Source organism: Salmo salar, chromosome ssa20 (genome assembly GCF_905237065.1).
Source record: "Salmo salar chromosome ssa20, Ssal_v3.1, whole genome shotgun sequence".
Lineage (NCBI taxonomy): Eukaryota > Metazoa > Chordata > Actinopteri > Salmoniformes > Salmonidae > Salmo > Salmo salar.
Genome location: NC_059461.1, coordinates 29,333,389 through 29,346,834, shown reverse-complemented (window position 1 = coordinate 29,346,834; position 13,446 = coordinate 29,333,389). Strand labels below are relative to the sequence as shown.

Sequence of the window (13,446 nt, the reverse complement as noted above, 5' to 3'; positions counted from 1 at the left end):
CCCACTTGACAGCTGCAGTCTCAGATCAAACAGAAATCAGTCTGGGTGGTGAGTGAGTGCTCTCCATCAGAAAATCTTTATTTTAACACAGGTCAGGAAATAGCATGCAGTCATACATAATAGGTTAATCACGAAGTACCCTTTCTTACATAGACTACATCGCCTTGAGAACATGAATATTGCCTGCCCCCCCCCAACCCCACACCCCCTCAGTCTCTGGTTGACTCTTCATAGACCAGCGCAGCATCCAGGGGCGGAGTCTTCATGTTGTAGCATCCTATGGCCGCCTTACTTACCACTGGACACAAGTCCTGCTCACACCACCTGTAACACACACATACAGTCACAGATACACACATTTACTGTTAGAACTATTAGCCTACAAGTAATAAGGACTAGGGCAGGGCTCTCCAACCCTGTTCCTGGAGAGCTACCGTCCTGTAGGTTTTCGCTCCAACCCTAATCTAGCACACCGGATTCTAATAATTAGCTGGAGTGAAAACCTAGAGGGTAGCTTTCCAGGAACAGGGTTGGAGAGCCCTGGACTATGGACTAGTTGTGGGGACGGATGCGTGTTTACCGCAGAGCAGCATAGGCATCAGATTGAGAGGCTCCCTCCCATGAGGCGTGGTCAATGAGCAGAGCCCCTGAAACACACACACACACACACACACACACACACACACACACACACACACACACACACACACACACACACACACACAGATGGGGTCACAATACATCCTCAGGGCAAGCCAACTCTGGCAATGGTTAACTGAGAAAGGTGACGGGCTATACAGTAAGTGTTACTCCTGTTATGCCAATGCTCAGTCAAATCGAATTGTATTTGTCACATGCGCCGAAAACAACAGGTGTAAACTTTACCGTGAAATGCTTGCTTACGGGCTCTTCCCAATGATGTAGAGTAAAAAATATCAAATAAAAAGTGTGTAGTACCCATATAAATGCGTGCCAAACTGTATGCCAGGTCTCGTGCTGCCAGCTCCATAAAGCCAGGTGGTTTGAGAGCAGCGGCCTGCAGGAACTCTCTCAGACCAGAGAGAGCGCTGTCTACTGATCTCACAGCCACAGACAGTGAGGGGAGGGAGGCTGCTGCTAGCAGGGACTGGGAAATGAGTGGGAGGGAGAGACGCAGATAGAGGGAGAAAGTCTGAATTTGTATAGCAATCAACAGAGGTTGTAGGGTTTTTTTCTTTTTTTAATAGTAACAGTCTTTCATGCCTGCCATTCAATGTTGGTGCAAGGAGGATGATGCTAGATAAAGGCTGTGGAAACTAACTAAATATCCCAAATGTAAATCTTAACTGTCTAAGTCTATCAACAAAAACTAAGCTCAGTAAAAATATATACAGTACCAGTCAAAAGTTTGGATACACCTACTCATTCAAAAGTTTTTCTTTATTTTTAGTATTTCCTACATAGAATAATAGTGAAGACATCAAAACTATGAAATAACACACATGGAATCATGTAGTAACCAAAAAAGTGTTAAACAAATCAAAATATATTTTATATTTGTGATTATTCAAAGTAGCCACCCTTTGCCTTGATGACAGCTTTGCACACTCTTGGCATTTTCTCAACCAGCTTCATGAGGTAGTCACCTGCAATGCATTTCAATTAACAGGAGTGCCTTGTTAAAAGTTCATTTGTGGAATTTCTTGCCTTCTTAATGCGTTTGAGCCAATCAGTTGTGTTGTGACAAGGTAGGGGTGGTATACAGAAGATAGCCCAATTTGGTAAAAGACCAGGTCCATATTATGGCAAGAACAGCTCAAATAAGCAAAGAGAAACGACAGTCCATCATTACTTTAAGACATGAAGGTCAGTCAATCGGGAAAATTTCAAGAACTTTGAAAGTTTCTTCTAGTGCAGTCGCAAAAACCATCAAGCGCTATGATGAAACTGGCTCTCATGAGGACCGCCACAGGAAAGGAAGACCCAGAGTTACCTCTGCTGCAGAGGATAAGTTCATTAGAGTTACCAACCTCAGAAATTGCAGCCCAAATAAATGCTTCAGAGTTCAAATATCAGACACATCAACATCAACTGTTCAGAGGAGACTGCGTGAATCGGGCCTTCATGGTCAAATTGCTTCAAATAAAACACTTCTAAAGGACACCAGTAAGAAGAATAGACTTTCTTGGGCCAAGAAACACAAGCAATGGACATTAGACCAGTTGAAATCTGTCCTTTGGTCTGATGAGTCCAAATTTGAGATTTTTGGTTCCAACTGCTGTGTCTTTGTGAGACGCAGAGTAGGTGAACGGATGATCTCCGCATGTTTGGTTCCCACCATGAAGCATGGAGGTGGTGGTGTGGGGGTGCTTTGATGGTGACACTGGCTGTGATTTATTTAGAATTCAATGCACAATTAACCAGCGTGGCTACCACAGCATTCTGCAGTGATACGCCATCCCATCTGGTTTGTGCTTAATGGGACTATCATTTGTTTTTCAACTGGACAATGACCCAACAAACCTCCAGGCTGTGTTAGGGCTATTTGATCAAGAAGGAGAGTGATGGTGTGCTGCATCAGATGACCTGTCCTCCACAATCACCCGACCTCAACCCAATTGAGATGGTTTGGGATGAGTTGGACAGCAGAGTGAAGGAAAAACAGCCAACAAGTGCTCAGCATATGTGGGAAATCCTACAAGATGGTTAGAAAAGCATTCCAGGTGAAGTAAGTGTTTGAAGTATGCTATTTACACAGAGAGCTGCCAAAGACCTAGCCTTCTTAGAGAAGCTGTGGTCCTTAGCAGCTAGGCCAGAGTGTCCATTATTTTCATTGTTGTTTCGTTCATCAAGCTGTCATCAAGGAAAAGGGTGGCTATTTGATGAAACTCAAAAATAAAATATATTTTGATTTGTTTAACACTTTTTTTGGTTACTACATGATTCCATATGTGTTATTTCATAGTTTTGATGTCTTCACTATTACTCTACAATGTAGAAAATAGGGAAAAATGCTGGAAAATGCTGTCATACACGTCGATCCAGAGCATCCCAAACATACTCAATGGGTAACATGTCTGGAGATTATACAGGCCATGGAATAACTGGGACATTTACAGCTTCCAGGAATTGTGACATGGGGCTGTGCATTATCATGCTGAAACATGAGGTGATGGTAGTGGATGAATGGCACAACAATGGGCCTCAGGATCTCGTCACGGTATCTCTATGCATTCAAATGATCATCAATAAAATGCAATTGTGTTCGTTGTCCGTAGTTTATGCTTGCCCATACCATAATCCCAACTTGGGGCACTCTGTTCACAATGTTGACATCAGCAAACGCTTGCCCTCACAACGTCATACACGCCGTCAGCCATCTGCCCGTTACAGTTGAAACCACGATTAATCCGTGAAGAGCACATTTCTCCAGCATGCCAGTGGCCATCGAAGGTGAGCATTTGCCCACTGAAGTCGGTTATGACGCCGAACTGCAGTCAGGTCAAGACCCTGGTGAGGACGACGTACACGCAGATGAGCTTCCCTCAGACGGTTTCTGACAGTTTGTGCAGAAATTCTTTAGTTGTGCAAACTCACAGTTTCATCAGCTGTCTGAGTGGCTGGTCTCAGACGATCCCGCAAGTGAAGAAGCCCGATGTGGAGGTCCTGGGCTGGCGTGGTTACACGTGGTCTGCGGTTGTGAGGCCAAATTCTTGGAAACAACGTTGGAGGCAGCTTATGGTAGAGAATTCTTATGAACATTCAATTCTCTGGCAAGAGCTCTGGTGGACATTCCTGCAGTCAGCATGCCAATTGCACGCTCCCTCAAAACATCTGTGGCATTGTGTTGTGTGACAAAACTGTACATTTTAGAGTGGCCTTTTATTGTCCCCAGCACAAAGTGCACCTGTGTAATGATAATGCTGTTTAACCAGCTTCTTGATATGCCACACCTGTCAGGTGGATGGATTATCTTGGCAAAGGAGAAATGCTCACTAACAGGGATGTAAACAACATTTTCGAGAAATAAGCTTTGTGTGACTATGGAACATTTCTCAGATCTTTTATTTCAGCTCATGAAACATGGGACCAACACTTCACATGCTGTGTTTAAATTTCTGTTCAGTGTAATCAGAATAATAAAAAAATCCCCATAAAAAACTGTCAGGTTAAGCTAGAGATATTTTGCTTTGCATTGGATGCATCTCAATCCACCGCTTCCACCGATGTCGTACTTCCTCGTGAAAGGTGAAAGGTGACAGAGCTAGAGCGGTGTTTGTCAGACCATGAGACATCCCAAAAATCTCACAAAATGGTCTGTTACGTCCCAACAGTTTGGGCTACACACTAACATGTTGGTGGTTCTGCTCTAGGATGCCTACAGGCCTGAAGATCCCCGGTACCAGTTGGAAAAATGAATGGAAGTATATATGGAGACCGTTTAGTGCCAAAAATAAGGGGTTAAATACATGTTTTCTGACCTTTCTTATATCTCTCAGATATAGGACAGACACTTCAGAACAAACTTCCTTTTGATATCTGTTGTTCCATGTAGTGAATCTGTTATTCAATGCTTTTGTATGGGCTAATAGCAGTAAGGCCAAATAAAAATGTTCATCATATAATAATTATACTTTTTTTATACTTCAATAGGTCTTAAAATTCTAAATCAAATAGCTAAATGATCCTTGGTATGACCTTCTTAAAACAATTCGAAATAGCTTAGTTCAACCCCCCCCCCCAACCCCCGGCTTAGACAAGGCTTAGTCAGTAGAGGGTTAAGGGACCCTGACCTGAGTGTGTGTGAAGTAGGCCTGCAGTACGAGGCCTGAGCTCCGAGAGACGCAGCGCAGAACATCCAGAGACAGAACATTAGTGGTCCCCTCCCAGATACTCAACACCTAGAAATAGAGAGTGAGAAAGAAGAGGTACTGTCAGGGCTGCATTACCGAATAGGAGCGAAGGGCATGTGACCTGGGCAGGGCTCTAAAATGAGCACTGTGTGACTAGGAAAAATATTTGAATTTTAAGGCTACGCTGTACCGTTGTTAACGAGTGCCCTAGAGAAAAAAAAGTGTGCAGATGTGATAGCGTCTTGGTTGCACCATTACTACAGTGAAAACGGATTGCTTGTAGCCCAACCAGGTCAAAAGATCTGACCCATATTACCTGAATTGCCAGGACCGCATTTTACATTCATAAACCATGTTGTAGGCAGTTCAAAAACTACTTGCGCGTGGTTAACCATTTGTTTGCACTTTGTTGAGTCAGGTTATCTCAAAGGGTTAGCTAGCTAACAACCTGGTAACTTTACCAGTATATCCAAACATTTTGGGGCACAGAAAGAAAGGAAAGGGGATAGCTTCTTCAGGAGATCAATGATCATAGCAATGAATGAATGACAAATCTCTTGCATGTCATCATCACAAACCTGACTTTTTTAAAGAGACAGTGTACAATTTTCTATGTAGTCCATATCAATAGGAAAACAGTGCTTTTACACAATGTAGAAACCTAATATTCCACAAATGACTTTGTAATTTCAAGGACAGGTATTCGTATCAACATCTTAGCTTAACTAATGTCTTTATAGTGTTAAATATTAGTTTATCGGGCACAACATGTGCTTCAAAAGTAGATTGAATTCATATAATCCCAATACAGTTTATATCTCAATAAAAAAAATTCTATCATATTTTCTGTGGCTTCTACATTTTATGTGGTGAGCACCAATTGGGAGCACCAGTGCTACCAATGACATATTTTAATTTAGAGCCCTGGCCCCGGGGCCCCCGACTTCCATGGGGCCCCCAACCAAAAATATGTTTTTTGGGGGGTTGGTTGTGTATGATAGAAACATGTGTAGAATTGCAGGATATTCACTTTCAAACTGCACAATTTTCTCTCAGCCTCATGGCACAAGGTGAACAATGGCATGAGATGAGCTATAAAACAATATAGTTTTTCTCTCTGACCCATGGCAAAAAGTGTTGAATTGCAGAAAATATGCACCCTGGAGGTCAGGGCCCCAAATGCAGTAGTCTGGACCTGGGTACTTTTGCACTACAAGTATTGCCACTCAATTGTTGTTGTTAAGTAACAGACTGAAAGTAACAAACTACTTCATCCATTAACAGCAACATAACTTTACTCCATTACATAACACAAAGTAAGTCTGTGTACATCATGTGACTACCTACCTGAGCATCTCTGAGCATTGCAGGTAGTCCCGTGTCCTCGATGTAGCCCTGCCCCCCGAAACTCTCCAGCCCCTCGGAAATCACAGCAATCGCCTGAGACACACAGGGATGGCACACACACACACACACACACACACACATCCTGCATCACCTCACACACACATCTCTAATGCCTTTATACAACAACAAAAATGATTAAATACACACACCAGTTTTTCACTGCCATCTGCCAGTATTAACCAATGTCTATGTACTGTTTTCTGGTGTAATGTAATTGGCTACCTGTTTGTCAACAAAAACAGAGTGTGTATGTCTGTGCGTACCTGTTTGCCAGTGTAGAGTTTAGCCACAGGTGTGAGCAGGCGAAGGAGGTGAGTCTCCAGCTGGGAGGCGTGGCCTGTCTCCTCTCGGCCAATCAGACGACAGACCTCCATCACCAGCAGGAACGCTCCTCGAGTCTCCACCTATAGGAGGAAGGTATTGAGGGGAGGGAGGGAAGAAGAGAAAAAGAGAGCTGAGGTGTGTGAAGACAAGGTGAAGACAAGTGGTAGGTTTAGGGGTTATAGTAGGGTATTCTATTTTACAACTTTATTTTCAGCTGACCTCCATCCTAGCGAGGGTCTGCATGTGAAGGGGATGGTCTCTTAGGAGCTTCCCAAAGGCAGAGCGACGTGTGGCGTAGTCACGAGCCAGCTGGAGTACCCTGCACACACCCACACACCATCAATACACACCCTTGACCGTCATTACGGCAGTGGGTAGTAGTGAATAGATGTCCTACCTCCTCATACCAGCCACAGCAGACACGCTGTTATGGATACGAGACACAGTCAGCATGTTGGCTATACACGCCACACCTCTCCCCTCTTCTGACAGCTGAGAAAGAAGGGAGGAATGTTAATGTCTGTGAGTGTGAGAGAGAGAGAGAGAGAGAGAGAGAGAATCTGACCCTGTGAGCAGGCAGGCCGTCCAGCAGCAGCTCGGCAGTGGGCATCTGTCTGGTTCCCAGTTTGTCCTTCAGTCTTTGGACCTCGATGCCCTGAACCATCCCCTGCTCATCACGCACTGCAGCATAGAACATAGACAGACCTCTACTGCCCTGAGACAGACACACACACACACACACCAGTTAGGAGGAGGAAGACAGATGGGTGGGGGGGGTTTGAGGGGTCAGAGAATCAGGAATGAGGAGGTCAAGTAAGAGGTGAGGGGTCAGGGATTTGGTGTTAGTATGAGCAGAAGAGTAAGGAGTAAAGAATTGAAAAAATGAGGGCTGATGAACATTGAGTGGTACCGATGTGGTCTGTCCGTCTACGTCTGTGACTCTGGCCAGTGTGAGAGTCATGTCTGCATCTGTAGCCGAGGTGAACCACTTGAAACCTGACAGTCTGTATGTACCATCACTCTGAGGCAACGCTATGGTCTCTGTGCCATTGCCTAGACACACACACACACACACACACACACACACACACACACACACACACACACACACACACACACACACACACACACACACACACACACACACACACACACACACACACACACACACACACACACACACACACACACACACACAAATACCATTATCATCAGTAGGCATGGAACCTATCATCATCTAATACAGTGTATGTAACCAACCAGAGAGAATACAGACACACTGACCTACATCAGATCCGCCCCTGCGTTCAGTCATCCACTGTCCAGACGTCCAGAAGTGCTCAGGGTTACGAGAGGTCAGGCGGCTGAAGGCGTCTGCTACTGGCCATGACACACCCAGAGACTAGGCATGCACACACAGACACGCAGACAAGTTTATGAATCAGAATATCACAAGTTGTAGTGGTTTTGTGTTTGTGTGGGTAACACAAATCAACAAATCATCAATTCCAACATGAGCAGTGATAACCATTAAAGTTAATTCAGACAGACAGACACACACAAACAAACATACACACACCTGTATAACCTTGGCAGCTCCATCAGTCATAGCCAGAGGACAGGTGTAGAGACCAGAGGAGGGAGAGTACAGATATAGCTTACACATCTGGTACACACGACTGGAACACACACACACACACACACACACACACACACACACACACTTTATATTAGTACTAAACTCAGCAAAAAAGAAACGTCCCTTTTTCAGGACCCTGTCTTTCAAAGATAATTCGTAAAAATCCAAATAACTTCACATATCTTCATTGTAAAGGGTCTAAAACACTGTTTCCCATGCTTCCCATGCTCAATGAAACATAAACAATTAATGAACATGCACCTGGGGAACGGTTGTTAAGACACTAACAGCTTACAGATGGTAGGCAATTAAGTTATGAAAACTTAGGACACTAAAGAGGCCTTTCTACTGACTCTGAAAAACACCAAAGAAAGGTGTCTAGGGTCCCTGCTCATCTGCGTGAACGTGCCTTAGGCATGCTGCAAGGAGGCATGAGGACTGCAGATGTGGCCAGGGCAATAAATTGCAATGTCCGTACTGTGAGACGCCTAACACAGCGCTACATAGAGACAGGACGGACAGCTGACCGTCCTCGCAGTGGCAGACCACGTGCAACAACACCTGCACAGGATCGGTACATCCGTACGTCACACCTGCGGGACAGGTACAGGATGACAACAACAACTGCCCGAGTTACACCAGCAACGCACAATCCCTCCATCAGTGCTCAGACTGTCCGCAATAGGCTGAGAGAGGCTGGACTGAGGGCTTGTAGGCCTGTTGTAAGGCAGGTCCTCACCAGACATTACCGGCAACAACATCGCCTATGGGCACAAACCCACCGTTGCTGGACCAGACAGGACTGGCAAAAAGTGCTCTTCACTGACGAGTCACGGTTTTGTGTCACCAGGGGTGATGGTCGGATTTGCGTTTATCATCGAAGGAATGAGCGTTACACTGAGGCCTGTACTCTGGAGCGGGATCGATTTGGACGTGGAGGGTCTATCATGGTCTGGGGCAGTGTGTTACAGCATCATCGGACTGAGCTTGTTTTTATTGCAGGCAATCTCAACGCTGTGCGTTACAGGGAAGACATCCTCCTCCCTCATGTGGTACCCTTCCTGCAGGCTCATCCTGACATGACCCTCCAGCATGACAATGCCACCAGCCATACTGCTCGTTCTGTGTGTGATTTCCTGCAAGACAGGAATGTCAGTGTTCTGCCATGGCCAGTGAAGAGCCCGGATCTCAATCCCATTGAGCACGTCTGGGACCTGTTGGATCGGAGGGTGAGGGCTAGGGCCATTCCCCCCAGAAATGTCTGGGAACTTGCAGGTGCCTTGGTGGAAGAGTGGGGTAACATCTCACAGCAAGAACTGGCAAATCTGGTGCAGTCCGTGAGGAAGAGATGTACTGCAGTACTTAATACAGCTGGTGGCCACACCAGATACTGACTATTACTTTTGATTTTCACCCCCCCTTTGTTCAGGGACACATTATTCCATTTCTGTTAGTTACATGTCTGTGGAACTTGTTCAGTTTATGTCTGTTGTTGAATCTTGTTATGTTCATAGAAATATTTACACATGTTAAGTTTGCTGAAAATAAACGCAGTTGACAGTAAGAGGACGTTTCTTTTTTTGCTGAGTTTATATTTAACCTTAGCTGACACATACTATTGGTGTATGAAATTCTAATAATGTCAAGTCACAAAATGCCAATGAGTTGTTTCTGAGATTACTGTCACTTGTGATGTTTTTATGTTCGCTGCGTGTTTGTCAGGTGAGTGTATATGTATTAGGGTTTAGGTAAGGATTCATTGTGTGTTTGCCAGGTGAGTGTATATGTATTAGGGTTTAGGTAAGGATTCAGTGTGTGTTTGTCAGGTGTGTGTATATGTATTAGGGTTTAGGTAAGGATTCATTGTGTGTTTGCCAGGTGAGTGTATATGTATTAGGGTTTAGGTAAGGATTCAGTGTGTGTTTGCCAGGTGAGTGTATATGTATTAGGGTTTAGGTAAGGATTCGGTGTGTGTTTGCCAGGTGAGTGTATATGTATTAGGGTTTAGGTAAGGATTCATTGTGTGTTTGCCAGGTGAGTGTATATGTATTAGGGTTTAGGTAAGGATTCAGTGTGTGTTTGTCAGGTGAGTGTATATGTATTAGGGTTTAGGTAAGGATTCGGTGTGTGTTTGCCAGGTGAGTGTATATGTATTAGGGTTTAGGTAAGGATTCATTGTGTGTTTGCCAGGTGAGTGTATATGTATTAGGGTTTAGGTAAGGATTCATTGTGTGTTTGTCAGGTGAGTGTATATGTATTAGGGTTTAGGTAAGGATTCATTGTGTGTTTGTCAGGTGAGTGTATATGTATTAGGGTTTAGGTAAGGATTCATTGTGTGTTTGCCAGGTGAGTGTATATGTATTAGGGTTTAGGTAAGGATTCGGTGTGTGTTTGCCAGGTGAGTGTATATGTATTAGGGTTTAGGTAAGGATTCAGTGTGTGTTTGCCAGGTGAGTGTATATGTATTAGGGTTTAGGTAAGGATTCGCTGCGTGTTTGTCAGGTGAGTGTATATGTATTAGGGTTTAGGTAAGGATTCAGTGTGTATGGTTCAGGTGTGTGTCTACCACCTCCACTCCCCGTAGCTCCTCTCGTATCCGATGGCAACCAGCCCCTCCTGTGCTGATAGGTCCTTCATGCGTTGCCAGGCAGGGGAAGTGACAATGCGGTCAACACGGCAACCCCAGGGGTCATAGGTCACCAACCGAGGGGGTGTGACCTCACACTCCCGACCCCACCCATCCACCTCACGCACCAATCGCTCCCCAAACACATGCAGGTCGGAATACACTGCCTGGGAACACACACACCATCATCATCGTCAGTGACTAAAAAGATAAAACATCATCGTCATAGTTTCAATCCATTCTGAAACATTATGGCATACACAGTACACACACACCTCACTGGGCAGGTGTCTCCTCAGGTATCCCTGTAGCAGAGCGTCCTCCAGGAAAGGGTTCTTCAGCATTGGCCTCTCCTGGAAGAACCCTCCAATCCCGGCCCGGGAGAACTCTGCCTGCTCCTCTGCTCCGGGGACATCTTGGGGAGGCCGAACCAGGACCTTCTGAACCATGCTCACAGAACTGCTGCGTGACAGCGGCCGATACAATCCGGTACACACCCGGTAACTGTGTCTAGCTACCTGTCGGTTCACAGCCATCATCCAGCAGCTCAGACTTCACGCCGCTGGCCTGAATATGATACAAAGTAAACTGATTTCTTCAAAACAGCAGCTGCATTTCTTTAGTTACATTAAAGGCCTACTCCTTGATTTGAAAAATAACAAACACCAGCCGTCACTTCTATAAAACTAGCTAGACATTATAAGTGATATTCACCAAGAATCAATAGATTTTTTAAATATATATATATATATTTAAAAAATCATTTAAATGATCATATATAAAAAAATTCATTTAAATGATCATATATAAAAAATTCATTTAAATGATCATAAATATCTGTAAATATCAGTGGGCCTTTTAATAACAAATCACACGTATTTGCGGTAGGAAATATTATGGACTGCAGCTTTAATAATAGTCTACAAAAACGAATGAATGAAATTAACAGTCAACACCTCATGTCATGTGTGGTCAAAAATTATTTCAACATTTAGTTTAGTAATTCGAATAAAAAACGCTAAAAAAAAACATTATGCAATGCCAACGTGTGATCAGCTTGTGACTCAAAAGTGTGTCAAAGTTCAGGCACTGTAGCAACGGAGCAATCTATGCTGCACGGTAGTCTACCAATGGTTGTCAAACGTTTACAAAATATGTGGTTAGAAAAGCTTGAAGGAAAATGAATAAATATGCCTTACTTAACAATCCCTTCTGAAATTTTGTTTTTACACACCGTTCAGACTTCAACGAATCCCCTCCTACTTTTCTTCAAAATAATGGAGCAACCTCTGGTCTCGTTGTAAGTCTATCAACCTTCAAAATAAAAGTCTGGAACATCAGACTAGACAGCTGCTTTTCAGAAGATACACATAGCTTCTACAATGAAATAAATGACAACCCTATAGTAAAGATCTAGAACTCTCAGTTGAAAAACATCATATTCAGTGAAATACAAAGAATAACCAAAAACCAATAACCATGCATGCATGTGTGACCAACTCAGTGGCCTTGTGGTCAGTGTCCACCCTGAGATTGGAAGGTTGTGTGCTTGATCCCTGGCCGAGTCATACCAAAGACTGTTAAAATGAGAAAAGTAAGAGAGATAAAGAGATTTTTTTTTTAAATGTATAAATTCGGGGGTAAGGCCGTGATAGACCAGTGTCTTAGGGGTGTACTTGTACATCAAGCTGCCTTACACTATAGGAACAGGAGATAGTAAGCTCATAGGGCAGGAGCCTATGCATGTGCGGTACATTATGTTGAATTCTGTGTGATATTTGTAGTAGATTTACCAACTAACCATGCATGTGTGGTACATAATTACTTCTAAATATGCCTTTGTGTAGTTGTTTGGGAACCAAATTGATTATTTCTCCATATAGAGGTAACAAATACTGCATTTCCCCCCCCAATGAGGACACACAAGACAAAATAACGTTCACCTTTTAATAAAATGTTTCCTTGACATGTTAAAAATACTTATTAGAAGAAACATGACCACTGAATAATATGAACAAAGAACTATAAACTCAGAATCCAGATAACTTTGAGAACTAAATGAAAACAGTGAACCGTCGGGTCACAATGGCAAGAGGAAACAATTGGGACATAATACGGTTGTACTGAGGAAACGTTATAGATAGTCGTACTGATAAAACCCAGTAAGTACTTCAGTCTTGAGGGCGTTGGGAGAACCAAACACCCTCAATAGGCTGGCTGGTAAATCTGACGACTACATTGTCAGAATAGGATAGGGTGGGGAGAGAGAGGAGGACAGGGTGGGGAGAGAGAGGTCAGGGTGGGGAAAGAGAGGACAGGGTGGGGATGGAGAGAGGAGGACAGGGTGGGGAGAGAGAGGAGGACAGGGTGGGGAGAGAGAGGACAGGGTGGGGGAGGACAGGGTGGGGAGAGAGGGGAGGACAGGGTGGGGAGAGAGAGGACAGGGTGGGGGGACAGGGTTGAGGAGAGAGGAGGAGAAGACAGGGTGAGGAGAAGGAGGACAGGGTGAGGAGAGAGAGGACAGGGTGGGGAGAGAGAGGACAGGGTGGGGAGAGAGAGGACAGGGTGGGGAGAGAGAGGAGGGTAGGGTGGGGAGAGAGAGGAGGGTAGGGTGGGAG

The 13,446-nt window shown here is 44.3% G+C and overlaps 1 protein-coding gene across 2 annotated transcripts; it reads right to left on the bottom strand.

The window, feature by feature from the left end:
* Nucleotides 1–57: 57 nt before the first annotated feature.
* aidb (AIDB protein) lies at nucleotides 58–12,164 on the bottom strand. Of its 2 annotated transcripts, none has more exons than XM_014161098.2 (15): nucleotides 12,063–12,164; nucleotides 11,104–11,395; nucleotides 10,772–10,995; nucleotides 8,143–8,242; nucleotides 7,848–7,965; nucleotides 7,474–7,616; nucleotides 7,129–7,278; nucleotides 6,961–7,055; nucleotides 6,783–6,882; nucleotides 6,503–6,643; nucleotides 6,180–6,272; nucleotides 4,773–4,880; nucleotides 958–1,126; nucleotides 581–647; nucleotides 58–324 (listed from the first exon to the last, which is right to left on the bottom strand). In XM_014161098.2, the coding sequence occupies exons 2-15, from the start codon at nucleotides 11,365–11,367 to the stop codon at nucleotides 210–212; spliced, it is 1,887 nt and encodes a 628-aa protein (XP_014016573.2). In that variant the 5' UTR covers nucleotides 11,368–11,395; nucleotides 12,063–12,164; the 3' UTR covers nucleotides 58–209.
* Nucleotides 12,165–13,446: the final 1,282 nt, after the last annotated feature.